The sequence below is a fragment of the Mesitornis unicolor genome, unplaced genomic scaffold (assembly GCF_000695765.1).
Source record: "Mesitornis unicolor isolate BGI_N332 unplaced genomic scaffold, ASM69576v1 scaffold46712, whole genome shotgun sequence".
NCBI lineage: Eukaryota > Metazoa > Chordata > Aves > Mesitornithiformes > Mesitornithidae > Mesitornis > Mesitornis unicolor.
In genome coordinates, this window is record NW_010170719.1 from 3497 (window position 1) to 18940 (window position 15444).

The following is a 15444-nucleotide window of genomic DNA, read 5'->3' on the forward strand; positions in this document are numbered from 1 at the left end:
TCAGGTGATATTAACTACTTTTGAGAGCAGTGGACAGTTGTCATTATTAATGACTATATCTTAATTGGAGCGGGGCCATCCCTTAATATAAGATAGATGGAGAAAGACCAGGGACATCCCACATGCGATTTCTTAATTGTCTCTCTGAATTATAAGACATGGAGACAAAGAATTACATCATTTTGTATGAAACTAAGCACTCCATCAGCACTTAAGTGTTTAGTCTTTTCTTGAGGAGAGTGTCCAAAGCTGCCTTAGGCATGTTTTGATTATAAGGGGAAGAAATAAAGCAAATGCTTCTCAAGCCTTAAAATGACATTTGAAGGTTTTTTTATCACTATTGGCTTTTATTTTCCCAGTGTATTCAAATCCCAGAGTCCACTGCAACAAGAAAGAACTTACAGCAGAAAATCCTCAGCAAGTCCCATTGCTTCAGGCTAAGGAAGAGATCAAAGTAGAGGTAGGGATTTAAAACCATACCTCTGAGATGACCTCACCTTCCAAGCCCATGGCACTTTGGAGCTGTAGTGCCAAAGGGTGATGCTGTGTTCTCTAGAAAATGGAGCTAAAAGTTCTCTTTTGCTTTGGTTGCTCAGAGCGGGATGTCAGAGCTGAGTGATGAAGCCAGTGAGTCAGAGCTGCTGAGCCGCAGTCTTTCCATGTGGCATGGAGTTGGTCAGATGATCTGTCGGGAAGAATTGGATGTTCCTCTGGACTTGCATACGGCCTCCTCCGTTGGCCAGTATGAAGTGGTGCAGGAGTGTATTCAGCGGTAAGGAGGAGCTGGGGTGCACATGTCTATGGTTACTTGCTGCAGGTTATGGTTTCTCACTGGCTGCTGTACAGGTCAGCCTAACATTGCAAGGGGAGCGCATCACTGGGACTCCCAAAGCGTTCCTAGGCACAGAGTTTCAAGGAGCGAATCTGCTGATAAAAATTATCTCCTCAGTGATTTGGTGGAAGCTGTGCTAGAGCTGGTAGGAACTCCTATGCAAACTTCAGCACCAGAATTTTTCAGCCTTCTTTCAATATGGCAGCAAGAGGCTGCAAGAGCCTCCTGTGATCTACAGCTCCCGGATAGTATTTCAGCTGAATTATTTTCTCTTATTTAGTGGAGATCTGGACTTAAATAAGAGGAATTCTGGTGGCTGGACTCCACTGATGTATGCCTCCTACATTGGCCATGATACCATTGTGCACCTGCTGCTGGAAGCAGGAGTGAATGTGAACATCCCGACACCAGAAGGGCAGACACCGCTCATGCTGGCTTCCAGTTGTGGAAATGAAAGTGTGGCTTACTTTCTTCTACAGGTGTGTATCCCATAATAAATAGGTAAACCCACAGTACATGGCTTGAATTCATAGGGTAGGAGTCTCCATCAGTTGCAACCGAAGTGTGCAATTTTTTCTGTTGCAAGTTTGGCTCCCTGACAGGGATTTAAACTCTCTTGGTACCGCAGTGCAGAGGGGCAGTTGCTAAGAAAGCCGGCAGAGGAGATGCAGTAAAGAACATTCTCTGTTCTCTTGAAGCAAGGTGCAGAGCTGGAGATGAAGGATATTCATGGTTGGACAGCCTTATTTCACTGCACCAGCGCTGGACATCAGCAGATGGTCAAGTTCTTACTGGACAATGGGGCAAATGCTAACTGCAAGTAAGGAGGAATCAGTCATTTCATTTCTCAAAAGCAATCTCACTTCAGATATGAAAGCAGCACTTGGCATTGGAGCACACCTGAACATGGACAGGGAGAAGATGCCTGCTGTTGTCTCTCTTCCTATACCTTAGGAAGTATGGCATGCTTTTAGCTAATACAAGAACAGGTGACCTTCAGACTGTGAGATCTGCCTGTGTTGTCACTCTACATTTAACAAAGATCAAGAGATACTAGATTTACTACTTGTTTAATTATGGGCTAAACTCTGAAAGCAAACAGGTACAATGCCTTCTGAACTCACGTGCACTTTGCAAGTCTTTCTACTGAATTTTCTGTGTATTTGGAGTTCAGTTTGTTTTTCTGAAGTGCATGGTGCATTCCCATGCCTTGGGAACTCATTAGGAACTTGGGAACATTCATGTGTATTCAATTACCTGAGATCAATAAGAGGTTCTGGATGCTCTGGCTCCTGCAAAACTGATTTTGTTACTGAAAGGCAGACCTGCAACTAGAAGAGTAATCTGTTGCGTGCAGCCAACAGAGTAACTCTTACTGAATCTCCACTGGGAGTTTTACTGGGATAGACCAAAGTGCAGCAGAACAGCCAATACTTGGTAGAGTTTGTGACCAGCTGAGCATAGAGGCTAGGGATGCCCTATTAGATTACAGAGAAGTCTGCAGCGTATTTGAGCTTTGATTATTCTTATTCCTTGATTATTCTGTTCTCTTTTTAGGGAGCCTGTGTATGGATATACACCTCTGATGGAAGCAGCTGCTTCTGGCCATGAGATAATTGTTCAGTACCTTCTCAATCATGTAAGTGTCTGAACAGTTCTCTGTAAAGCTGAAGATCCATGGTTCCAGTCCTTAGAGAGAAAGAACCACAAGTTTGACACCAGACCTTTTACGGTGTTATATGTGATGCTTGATGACAGTCACTTCTGGAATCCCAAACTTCCAGGACTGTTCTCAAAGTATCCTCTTTCTGAAGGCTAGTACCTTGATGTTACACTGGCCTTGTACAAATAGGAGTGAGATCTAACTGTCCAGATTGAACTGAATAATAACTGAATTAGAAAATAGGCAATGCAGCAATCTCCATATTGTTTATGGGCTTGCATGCTTGGGATAGTGGGCATCATCTAACTCCAAATGCTTGAGTGTGCATGTCTCTTGATGCTAAACAATTTGGTTTTTAATATCCCATTTAAGTGGTCCAGCGTACTTCCAGAAGGAGGCAGCAGTGCAAAACACTTTTGAGATAAAACAAACTAGTTGCCTGTGGTAAGGCACAAGAGCCATATACGTGGGCTACTTGGCATTCTGGGGATTGGAGAAACTGTGGATAACTAGAAAGATAAGGTTTTAGTGGAGCTTGAACTATCTATCAATGGTGAGCCTGTGTTTCTGATGGGTTTACAGTAACTAAGGCAATTCTTTGGCTCCCTTGATTTTTTTGTTTGTTTGTTTAAAGTGCTCTCTCCTATGTACATTTTAAATGTGGTTTTTTCCATAGGGAGTGAAGGCAGATGTCAGAGATAACACTGGAGCCACAGCACGGACACTGGCCATGAAGTATGGACATACGAAGATTGTGGGGCTGATGGATTTGCATGCAGCCCCAGTGCCTAAGGTTTTCTGCAGGGGCCCAGGTAACAAAGATGTTTTAGCTTGTTTAAGTTAGAACCTGAAGAGAGGTGCTTGATATTTTGAAAGTATGTTACTATGCATATGGGGTGGTACTAGCTTGTGTGACCTGGAAATTCCAGCACTTCTGAGGATGGAAGAGGCATGGCTCCTACAATCTTGTTGTTGTCTGGCCCTTTTCTGACTTAGTTACTGTTTCGCCCTCCTTTTTTTAACATTTCCTTTTTATTTTTCCACTGTGTTTATAGGACTAGTTGCAAATAAGTAGGTAAATGAATTACTGTGCTGCTGACAGTCTTTCTTTGAACCACAGGAAAATATGAAGAGCTGAGTTCTTCAGATGAATCGTGTTGTGCTCCCCAGAGACAGAGACCTGTTCGTAGGACTAAGGGTCCTAGCATCCATGATGGGCCCCAGGCTTTGGCTAAGATAACAGCAGTTGGAATTGGGGGAAAGAAGCAGTCTCGCTATGGTGAGAATAGTTAGAAGCCTAATTTAGTCCTTTTCAGGTCTTACATGCTTTGAAGCATTTCTGTGCCCACATTTTTCTTTCTGATTTGGGATTCATGTGTGGCTTGTACAGAAACAAAGATAGCGAACACTATCATACAAGGCTATCCAATCTCTGGTCTAAAAAGAAAACCCCTTCAACTCTCATGTCAGGGCTAGATATTAAGGAGTGGAGCATTTCTGTGGAATGCACACTGCTCTTACCTCAGTTACTTTTCCCCTGAGTCTTGAGAACAGTCCAGCTTCCCTTCGTTAGGTAGACTCAAGCTTGAGAACCCTTCTCAAGCTGATGACAGAAGAAGTGGTCACACAAGCCAAGAAATCATTGATCATGAAAGTGAACTTACTGCTCCTAGACTTGTCACTTTTGTTTTCCCTGATGCTTGAAATACTACTAAAAATGAGATTATCAAACCCTAGCAATAGGCTAAGAAGAGAGATCATCCCAGTCCAGACATCAATGCCTGGATGCAGTGGTATAAGTTTTGTTTTTCTGTGTGTCAGTCATAGGTATTTCTCAGGCTGATTACCTAGATGTCTAGAATGTCCAAGCATATGGACTTAAAAGCATGTTCAAAGTTCATTCTCTTAATACAGATACATACTATCCCACAGAAAGTGGCTGTAGTGAAATGATACTGTCAGCTTCTGAAACAATAGCAGGATGCTACTAGTGTTTTAACACAGATGAAGAGGGATTGGCTTTACAGGGTGTGCTTGGCTGGGGTTGGGACAGGGCTGGCACCTTGCTCTCTTAAGCGAATTTTTTTTTCCCCTTTGATAACTTGGAGAGGAAATGCTGACAGCTGTTATTTAAGGTGCATCTCTGCTTTGAGGCTGTTTCCTCTGACTTTTCAGTCCAGCCATCTAAATCAAGTACAGCTCATGTGTTTGTGTGAGGGAGGCTGCAGGCATATGCATTTCTCAGTTTTTCTGGGTGTTTTTTTATAATGGGACCTGCTAGTTGAGAAGACAGTCTCTTCTGATTATTTTCAAATCCCTGAGTGTTTGCTTTTCCTTCTGGAGTCTCCCTGATGACTTGCATCCTAATCTTTATTGGTTCTCGCTTCCTCTTACACACAGAGCAGGTCCCTCCTCAGGGCTATGTTACCTTCCATGATGATGGCAACTGTGAAGCAGATGACATCCGGAACAGGGATGTTACCTCTCCAATTAATGAGCAGGATGTGGAGAGCAGCAGCAGCAGCAGGGGTAAGTCACTGTCCCAGAAAAAAGTCTGGCTTGCAGTGTGCACCTGGATGTGAGACCACCCCTTTGACTTGCATGTTGCTTTCCCACTAAGATGTTGAGGATTGGAGTATCCCTCATGAGGAAGGGCTGAGAGAACTGGAATGGCTTAGCCAAGAGAAGAAAAAGCTCAGTAGGGATCTCATAAATTTTTACAAATAATCCAAGAAGATGGAGCAAGGCTGTCTTCAGTGTTGTCCAGTGATGGGACAAGAGGCAATGGGCACAAAGAAGGCTGGGATCAGATGTGATCTTTTTGTCTTAGTATTGTTTTGTGTTATGAGTGCTGCATATGAAGCCTTGCTCTGGGTTTCTCCTTCCTTTGTCTCCAGTAGGTTTTGCTGGTAATTGTGTTGCAAAAACAGCACTGAGTGTAAGGAAGTTGAACCTCCAACTTTTTTTCATGCTCATTTCCAGAGGATAATGTTTTCTTCACCAGCAACTTAGCAACTGTCAGGAGTAGCAGCAGCAGCAGTGAATGCCTGACCAGAGCCCTGGGGATCAGCAGTGAAGGCTCCTTGGAAAGCAATGAGGTGGGGCTTCTAATTTTCCTTTCTCTGTCTTCAGCTTCACCAGTGCCATCGCTCTTCCACAGCCTGCTATGACTCTGCCTCCACAGGAGGCTGTAGTACCAGGCTGGGTGACAAAAGGTAGTATTACAGAGACAAGAAAACAAATTTCTGTATTAGAAGGCTATGAGTTGGCTTGTTTGACTGCCAACTTTGAGAACACATTCACTCCAGAGCAGGTTGTTAATTGCTAGTCAGTAATTCTTAAGTTCTCTTCAGTTTCTGAACTCTTTGCAGACTAGATGGGTGATGGTCAAGAAAGGATGTGACTTGCTAGAGCTAGGGCAGTCCTTGAGCTTGGTGAGACAGCAGACAGTATAGTAAGAGAAGCACAACAGTGCTGTATTGGCATTTCTGAAGTACAGAGAGGGGAAGAGGTGGGAGGTTACTCAGTGGTTCAAGTCACAGCTCACATGGTTCAAAACAGCTCTGAGGCTGAGGTACAGAAGGGAGATATAGCTGAATGTGAGCGAAAGTCCTCTATCTTAAGGAGCTTCTCACAGGTGGTATCTCAGTGCATTGTGTTGGTTTAGGGAGGATTCAGCGTTGCTCTTAGCTCTGACTTACTATCGCATGTTGCTTCCTAAGCTGGAATTGCAAGAGCCTGATATTCTGTGGTACCAAGCTGCCATCTTGGGAGTGACTTGACTCGGCCCTTCCTAAGAAGGCCTTTTTTAGTCTTTGTTGCCTGTGTTTCAACCACTGTCTGGATTTAGAGCTTGGGACTCGAAGGAGTCTGTGCTTGTTAGCTGTAGTGATCCTGACATCTTTGCATGAGCATCCTTGACCTTTACATTTTGTGAGGCTTTTCTTTCTTTTTCAGGATTCTGACCATGCAAACAGTTCTCCTAGTCGGAAACAAGCCAAGAGCGTTAAGATCAAGAATCGCTACAGCAACAGTGATAGCCAGTGCACGCACTGCCCAGGGAAGGCTGGAGGCTCTAGTCAGCACTTATTCCCTCCTGAGCCCCCTGCCTATACAGGACCCCAGGTAACTATGCACAGAAAGCTGTCTCTGAAGTAATGCAGACCATGTCACTGCATCAAGTTCGGGAGGCTTTTCCAAGGTTGCCTAAGCTGCTTTCTTGACCTTCCCAGATAAAAGCGAAGTTGTCACTAAAACACCTTTGATTCTGAATCTCTGCCCAAACTTAAATGCTTGTGAAACAGCAATTTCTTGTGTAAAGAACTGTGCTTAGTTACTGCTGTTGCTTGGGAAGGTATTCTAGATCCTCAAGCCTGTGGGTGTGCTACCAAACTTATCTGTGATGGGGCTAGGGTAGATGTTGGTGTGTCTTCCTTCCCTGCATTTGTTACAATAGGCAATGGCTGCAGCAGACAGGCCAGTCCTGTTGTGTTGTGTGATTACAGAGAAGGGCAGTTAACCAGGTGAAGCCATGATTGTTCCTAGAACCCAGGAAGATGTAACAGCAGATTATGGAGGAGGCAGATCTTTTTGATAAAGAGGCATGGCAATGCTTTTGTTTGTGAGGGTATAAGTTTGTTTTGAATGGCCTGCAGGACCTGGCAGCATTCCTTGAGCAGATTGGGTGCCTGAAGTATCTGCAGGTGTTTGAGGAGCAAGATGTTGACCTCAGGATCTTCCTGACCCTCACAGAGAGTGACCTGAAGGAAATAGGCATCACGTGAGTGTAATGACCTTTCCCCTTACAAACTGAACAGAACCTGATCAGGAAAGTGTAGCTATTGAGTGCTTTTCTCTTCTGGCTGTCTCCCACACAATTTTGATTATCCTCTAGTTCTTGACTGCAACAGGATCCTGGTTTTGGAGGTGCCTTGGAGGAACTAGGAGACTACAGAGGTCCTCGTGGCATCCCACTGTGTCTAGGGACAGATGGTGCAGTGTTTGGACCCTGACCATTTGCCATTCTCCCACCAGCCTGTTTGGACCCAAGAGGAAGATGACTTCTGCTATTGCCCGATGGCACAGCAATGCTCAGCCGCCCAGTGATGCCCTGGAGCTCGCCTACGCAGATCGACTAGAGGCTGAGATGCAGGAATTGGCCATTCAGCTGCACAAGGTAAGAAGTCTGACATGAGCTTCTCGGTCCCTTAGCGCACCGCAATAAGCGATTGGTAGCATATTTTTGTTGTGCCTCTAATGACTTGAGGTAAAGGAAAAGAACTTTCAGTCTACACACCTGGCATCAAGTAGATCAGTAAGTGCAGCTTATTCACTACACATCATCTGTGCTCCATGCTTGTGAAGCCTTTGTCTGTTTAACATCCTCCTGAGAACTAAAAGGGTGAGTGGGAGGAATTTAATACTTACTCTTTCATTAGTGTCATTTTATGGTGAAGTTGTGCAGTCATTAGTGAACAGACATTTGGGAAATTTGGCCTACTGAGTATATTTGCAAATGGAAAGGAAGGGGGAATTGTAACTGTGGGGCTGGTCTTGGTGTGGAGAGAAACTATATTCAGTGTACAAGCCTTATCCACCTCCCTTTCCTGATGGGTTGAGTGCAGTTTTGCAGGAACCTTCTGGCTCTCCAAGCCATGAAAATAGCAGGGACTCCAGAACAGTGTCAGAACAGGTATGTATGAGTAATGTACAGTACTCCTAGTCTAATCCTCTGATCTGCTCTGCTGTAGAGGTGTGAAGAGGTGGAGGTGATGAAGGGCCAGGTGTGCCAGGAGCAAAAGCTGCGTGCTGTGGCTGAGAGCTGTTTGATGGAGCGGGATGAGATGTGGAATGCTATCCAGTGCCAGCTCAGAGAGGTACAGACCATCACCAAAGATGCTGGAGTCCTGCTGGATCAGATCAAGTAAGTCATTCTCAGGAAATGGCACTGAGGCTACTGGGAAATGAGATTTGAGTCATACAGAGATCAGAGGTCATGTTAGTCTTAGAGGTGATGCTTAGGGTAATGGCAGGAGAGCATACCAGGCATTTGAACCTGTTTTGGATCCTGCCTGACTTTCTCTAGCTGAAAGCCACAGACACTGGAGCAGATGTGAAGTCTTAATCAGATGTATTAGCTATAAATGGACTGACTCTTCAGAGATGCTGAGTGCTCCTGTTTCAACTAGAAGTTGAAGGCACTTAGCTCCTTTGGAACCAAAAAGCTAAATGCTTTGTTTGTGCTTATGTGAGACCCAGTGACCAGGGTGATGGGGTAAATGCAGGAAAGAGTTTGTAACTTCTAAACTGTACCAAAGGACTTGCAATGTCTTGTCCTGACTAGTGAAGAATACTTTTCTTGTCTTGTTGACACTTAACAGAAAAACCTGCCCTGTTCATTCACACCACTGCCTTTGAGTTCTGTCTTTCCTCACCTCCTAATACATCTTTTGTTGGTTTTGTGGTTCTTTTCTCCCTGCCCCAGTTGAACTCCTGTCATGGGCCCTGTTCTGTCCACTGATAGAACAGACATGTCCTCAAAGGCAGCATTAATCCACTGCTGTAGTTCCTGGCCCAAAAGGGACTTGGACCCTGGTCACTGCCAAGCCAGGGTGAAGTGGGACTGGCTTCCAGGACAGCAGAGCAATGCTCCTGGGGGTGAGGGGCAGAGCACTTGTCTGTTCTCCCTGACTGAGGAGCTGAAGCTGTCTGCTGGAAGGGCCCTGCCATGCTCTGAGGATGGACTGTTTGAACAGATGGTGTGATGATGTTAGTCAGAACTTTGCATGCTTCTTGCTTTAACCTGATGCCTGTCCTCTGAGATAGCTTTGTTTGCCCATTAGAAACCTTGGATCAGGCTTGGTTCTTGCATAAACCATGCACAGCCCCTGGTGTGGGCTTTCTCCTGTTCATCCTGCCCCCTCCTTCTCTTCTCCCCCCGCAGCTCCTCTGTGGACAGGGGCAGGTTGCTGTGGAGGTGGGGCACAGTGGAGAGCACCCTGAGTTTTGTCTGGGGCACGTCTTCCTCTTCCTGGGAAGGAACAAGGAGCAGTTTGTAACCCAGGGCGTTAGATGCGGTCCCTCGGCACCCCAAGCAGGTACTTGCAGGATGTAGGAGTACACTGACCAGCATGTTGTTCTGAGAGGTGTCCCTGTGAGCTTCTGATGGGCTTTGTCTTTTTTGGCAGATCCTGTCAAGCAGAGCTGTCCTCCCGGCTAACCCAAGAGCAGGCAGATAGCAGAGTGCTGGACACAAAGGTGCAGCTGGGAACTGGTGAGAGCAGGCGGCCTGGTGAGCGTCCAGGTGAGAAACAACATATCAAACTACACACATGGGTGCAAGGGCTGGGTAAACAGCAGGATGCCTCGGAACAAGCCACATGCTTGTCTTTAATTCCTGAAGGATGAAGTTAAAAGTGATTTGGAAGTGGATAAGCAAATACTTAAATTTAATGTAAAAATATTTGCATTTAAAGCATTTGGGGTGTTTGGATTTTGCAGCAGAGTTTCTCAGCAACTTTTAATTCATAGCAAGTGGGAAGTCATGAGGTCTGGCAGGTGTTTGTGGCTAAAAATGCAAAGCTGTAGCACAGGCACCAAGTGGCAGCCCTGCTTCATGGGCCTGTGGCTTTCCCTTCTATGTTGAGCATGTGGGTGCCTCTGGAGTGTTACCACACTGCACTAGAGCAAGGTCTGAATCGGAAGCCACAGTTGGTTCTCTAACTCAGTCTGGGGATTGCAAACTGCTGTACATGGCTGAGCATCCTTGGCCCACCAGCTCCTTTTGAGGAGCTAGCAAATGATCCTGTTTCCTGTGATGCACTTCCAAAGATGAGCTTTTTGCTGCTTCTGTTTTAAAACTGAGACAAGTAGAGATCCTGTTGATTTCTCTCCACTGCACTTAATCTCAGAGATTCTCTTAATGTATGACCCAACCAGTATTTGAAAAAAAATCCTAAGTGATAGAACTGCCAGAAAAAACCCTCCAGTTTGTCACAGGCAGTTCCAGCTCTCTCCCCATGCAACTCAGAGCCCCTAAGTGGAGCTGCTTGAGATGTGGATGTTTCATGGCAACACTAAACCCTTGTTTCTGCTCTGTCACAGAGAGCATGCAGATTGATTAAATGCATGGTTCCTCTTTCTTGCAGTGCTGGAAGGATGGCCACCTTCCTTGAAGTCTCTGAGCTTGCCTGAGCTGTCAGCTGTTCTAGAGGAGTGTGTGGGAGAAATGGGTAAGGTGGGGAAGGATTCGGGCCGCATGAAGTGACTGCTGTGTGACTGGGCAGGTTTTTGATGATTTGGCAGTGGTAGGTTTGAGGGACCTTACAATCGCCATTCATTCAGGGAAGTCTCCAGACTCTGAAGCTGGCGCTGGCGTTTTCTTGCACTTGGTCTCACAGCAGACCTTGGGCTCTGCCACATCCTCTACTGATAAGTCTAGGCTGAGAGGAGAGATGTCCTGCCCTGCATCTCTCCTGCTCGGTGGTCAGAGCTGCTTGTGAAGTGGTTCCCAAAGCCTGTGTCCTGTTCTTCTCCTGACAGGAGCTTATCCCAGCGACAGGCAGGCAGAGCAGAGATGCTCCTGTTTTCAGGGTGCTGGAAGCTGCAGGGGAGAAGGCAGCATGGAGCCAGGAAAACAGTGACTGAATGCAGAATAGACTGCAGCCTGATCTTTACTGCTTGCTGGGTTTTTGCTAACTGATTTTTCCTTTTTGTTTGTCCTCAGGAAAAGCTCTGCAGACTGTGACTCAAAACCTTCAAAGGCTCCAAGCCCCAGGGCAGAGCTGGCTAGAGCCATAACAAGGCAGCAGGGTAAGTGGGAACTGCCGACAGTCACAGACGACTGTGGCATTGAGGGGGGCATCGTTCTTTGCAGCAAGGAACAGCCGTCTGCCACATGTGCCCAGTGCTTGCTCACAGCCAGCACACCAAGACTCTAACCAGTCCTTATGTGCCCTGTGGTTGGTTTTCCCTTCCCACAAGTGACTTTTTTCTCCCTTTTTCCCTGGTGGCTGCAGGAATACTGACGTCGGGTGACTGTTCCACCCGGAAGCTGAGTGTGCCTGGGAGAATGAGCGCGAGGGTCGTGCTGACAGTACTACAGCACTGCGGCGCTGCTGTGAGTGCTACAGCGGCTGGCAGATGCGTGGAAGAAGGTCTCAGACATCAGAGAAATGTGCATGGAAGAATGAGGGACAGCAGAAGACAACTGAGCAGCTCTTTGGCTGTTGTCTGGGTCCCCAGGATCATTGTTGTTCATACCAAAAGGCTAGGTTAAGAGGAGAAGCATCGAGCCCAAAAGGTTTTATCTGCCTTAAACTTCCTGCAGCCCTTGTCATTCAGGGCTGTGTAATGTTAAAAAGCTGACAGTTACCTGCAGCAATCAATTATCCTTTTCCACATGCTAGCCTTCCCAAGACCTCTGATGCTTGCTCTGGCCCCTTCTATGCCATGTGGATTGCTCAGGAGCTGACTGAGCAAATGTATCTTAAGCAAATAAGGAAGGCAGGTTTGTTGTGGATAGGTAGAGTTCAAAATGTTTGCCTCATTGAGCTGCAGCAAAGCTCATACAGTCCTAATCTCTAGCAGAAATGTCTGCCTTACTGCCTTCCCAAATCTGTACTTCAAAGCCTCTCCCTCCAACCAGCCCATCCTGGTTTGGTTCAGAGTCTTTCCTCCCTCAAGAGTTGTTTGTGATTGTTATTCAGTCCTAAAGAACTCATTTTTGTGGTAAATGCTTGATGGCAGAGACTTGCAGTCTGGTTTGTCAGTGCCAAGATCCCAACACTGATGGTGGTTGCAAGGCAGATGTTCCCCTGGAAGGACATGAGAGAGAAAGGGGAGCTGGAGACAGCAGAGTGCCACAGGAGGCAGAACAAGAACTTGAGGGATAGATCTGTCCCATGTTTGAGATGAGCAAAAGAAATCATATCCCAGATGTAGCTGCAGTGCAAAGCTTTTGTCCTCAACAGCTGCCTGCCCTTGGTCTCTGTGCTTTGGTGTTTGGAAATAGTTCTGACAAGGCATTCTTATGTTTTCAAAGGGCAGATAAATGGTGCAGGAAGAGGCTGCCTCCCTGGAGAGGCTGTTCCATCTCCTAGAGCTGGGCGGGAAGCCACCAGGGCTCTGGTGACAATTACATTGATGTAAAATGGTTTCCAGTGACAATCTGTTCCTATGTATTGCTGAGTCTGGGGGTTTGGAGGATGGGCAAAAACAAAGAACAGAACCTAAAGTCTGAGTAGTGGTCTTGATGAGCCTGGAAAAGTGTTCCTTTTACTGGGAAGGAGAAGAAACTGTTCCTTCTGATTTTAATTTTTTGGACCTTGAACACAGATGCCAAAATACAAAAATTAATTCTGGCTTCATCCTCTGAGCTAATCACCCCTTCTCATCAGCTGCGTCGGACCACTTAGACAGGCTTCAAAGCTTGTCTGCGTTTGATAAAGGTGACAAGTCCTTTGACTGTCCCACTGAACTGGTGTAGCTGTGCTGCTGGGGGACAGTCCTGGGACACTGATGTGAACCTTCCTGGCAGCGTGCTCAGTTGTGGGGTGCTGCTTTCTACTCGGTTTAGCTCTTAACATGGCACATTATTTTTACTTTTTTTATCTTTAGCAAATGCCATGGGTGCATGCGTGTGGGCATCTGGTGGTAGCTGTGCAGCAGGCAGTGGGAACAAGGCTGTTTGTGATTTCACCCTGAAGAATTGGTTTTTATGAGGTGGAGCCAATTCTCCTAAGGCACCATCACCCAGAGCTTCTTGAAGTATCAAGGCTGTGCTGGGAAGCATGTTTTGGGCTTTGTCCTTCATTCTGTGTTGCTGGAGGAATGGTGGGGAGTGCCAAGGCAGTGTGTGATGCCCCCTCCCCAGCCTTGGCAGTGTCTCTAGCTGCACTAGTACAGGGTTGTCAGTGCTGTGTCCCTTGGAAGCTCAGACTTGAATTTAAGGCAAAAATTCTGTGGAGAAAGGGGAAAAGTTTTCATAGAAGCAAAAACTCCTCAAAACCCAAGCAAAAAGGCCTGGGAGCATCTGCAGAGCAAGGGAAGTTCTAGCTCGGCAATGCCTTCAGAGCTGGACAGGTTGTGCAGTGAAGTGGGTGGCTGGAAGGAGAGACTGCATGGACTTAGGTCTGGCTTTACTGGGTAATAGGGTGGAAGAAAGGGGTTTTGGGGGAGGTAAGATGGTACATCTATAGATTATAATACTTGGGGGCCTGGAAAAAGGGGTAGGGGAGAGATGCAGCAGTGTACATATGAAGGAGAGCCCCACAGAAAAGCTGCTGCAGAAGCCCAGATATAAAAGCTTAAAGAGGTGCTAGAGTAGCCCAAGGGGGACACTGGGGAAGGGATTTTGTAGAATAGTTTCCCTGAGGAGGCAATCCCTTAAATGGAGGACTTTAAGCAGCGTTCATGCTGAAAGGACTCTAAGCATTGCATTCATGGCTGTGCAGACAGGAGGGAGTCTGGTGCTACCCTCAGGCAAGCTGTCTGAATAAAATAGTATTTGCTGACTTGGGTAAAATAATAAAAACTGAAAGTGTTTCTGATGTGTGGGTTTCTCTGGAGGGAAACAGGGTTGTAGAATCTGGAATGATCTCATAGATTTATTTTGGGACAATTAGGAACACATACAGTGCTTCCTCTCCCAGGTGGTTGTGTGCTGAGGGGCTCTAGGGGTGCCTTATCCATGGCTTCCCAGCCCTGCCTGGCTCTTGCTGGAGGTGACACCCTTGCAGCTGGGTTGGTGATGTGGGAATTAATGTGATCAGGCAGTGCTGAAACTGCAGAGAAAGAGCATGCATAGGTAACAAAGTCTGTGCTCTGGAGGCACAGGTCTTGCCTTCCTGGCTGGGCATTGCCACTTCAGCCCCCAGAAGTTCCAAATTGCGTGACAAAAGTTTTCTCTGTGCTAATTTAGAAATGAGTTTATGTGCTGGAACTTTGCTCTCAGGATGAAGTACTGATCTTGTGCCCAGCTCTGGTCTGAGGCTGTTGGTGTGATGGTGCTCTTTTAAACCTTCAGCCAACCTCTGTGTCACCAGAGGCAGGTGGGCAAGAGGACAGCACTCAGCAGTGATCACAAAAAGTTTTAAATAGGGCAATATAAAAAAATCTCTTGTCAAAACTAAAGCTCTTGGTGTACCTCAATGCAAATTAAGCTGAGTTGGGGTTTGGACTGGGAGTGGAGCAGAGTTGCTCTCAGGCCCCTGCTGAGTCCTGCTGTGTCCTACAGCAGCAGTGGGCCTGTGTGCAGCCAGGGTTGCTCTGACTCCATACCCAGTTCTGAAACTGCTGGGAGATACTGGGAAACAACTCCCCCTCCAAGCTGTGACTTGAGGTCCTTGGCATTGTAAACTGTTATGGCCTCTTAAAGTTTTGTCACCAGCTCCTCTAACAGTGCCCCAAGTTCCCACCCTGGCACTGGGCTGCTGGAGCCTGCAGCACCCAGCAGAGAGAATCCAGACAGTGATCCAGCTCCTGCCCAGGAGGAACTGCCTTATCCTTTGGTCTCCATGTGATGGCTCTGCTGGTACCAGAGCAGGCATGATTTTGGTCAGTTTCTATTTATCATCATCCTGTTTAGCATCTTATTTTGCTCTGGCTTTCCTCCTTGTGTAACCTGTAATGTAATCCCAGGGAGGGGAACGGAACACAGTGCTATCTGAGGCAGGGGCTCTGGGTACCTCTTTAATACCCCTGTAACTGGGAGCGTGCATGCTCAAATATGAATCAGTGCCCTTGTATACACAGCCCAAGAGCTGTTTTCCTTCCTCAAAGCGCACAGAAGCAGCATGCTCTGCTTGCTGAAAAATACACGTTTATTTACATCTGAAAAGAGTTAATGTGCAAAATGGTCTCACAGGAGTTACAGCAATCCAGGAGAATTCTTGCATGACTCTCCAGCCTTGAACCCAGCTCTTGCTGAGCCTGGCTCAGCCTCTTTCCC

General features: G+C 46.5%; 1 protein-coding gene across 1 annotated transcript; it reads left to right on the forward strand.

The window, feature by feature from the left end:
- The first annotated feature begins 436 nt into the window (after positions 1-436).
- On the forward strand, positions 437-11294 carry ANKS3 (ankyrin repeat and sterile alpha motif domain containing 3). Its single transcript, XM_010179773.1, has 16 exons — positions 437-460; positions 597-772; positions 1113-1311; positions 1531-1652; positions 2390-2471; positions 3172-3307; positions 3616-3774; positions 4896-5024; positions 5478-5593; positions 6453-6620; positions 7151-7275; positions 7530-7671; positions 8246-8418; positions 9683-9798; positions 10643-10726; positions 11221-11294. Exons 2-16 carry the CDS (start codon positions 603-605, stop codon positions 11292-11294), a joined length of 1995 nt encoding a protein of 664 aa, XP_010178075.1. The 5' UTR covers positions 437-460; positions 597-602.
- The last annotated feature ends 4150 nt before the right edge of the window (positions 11295-15444 follow it).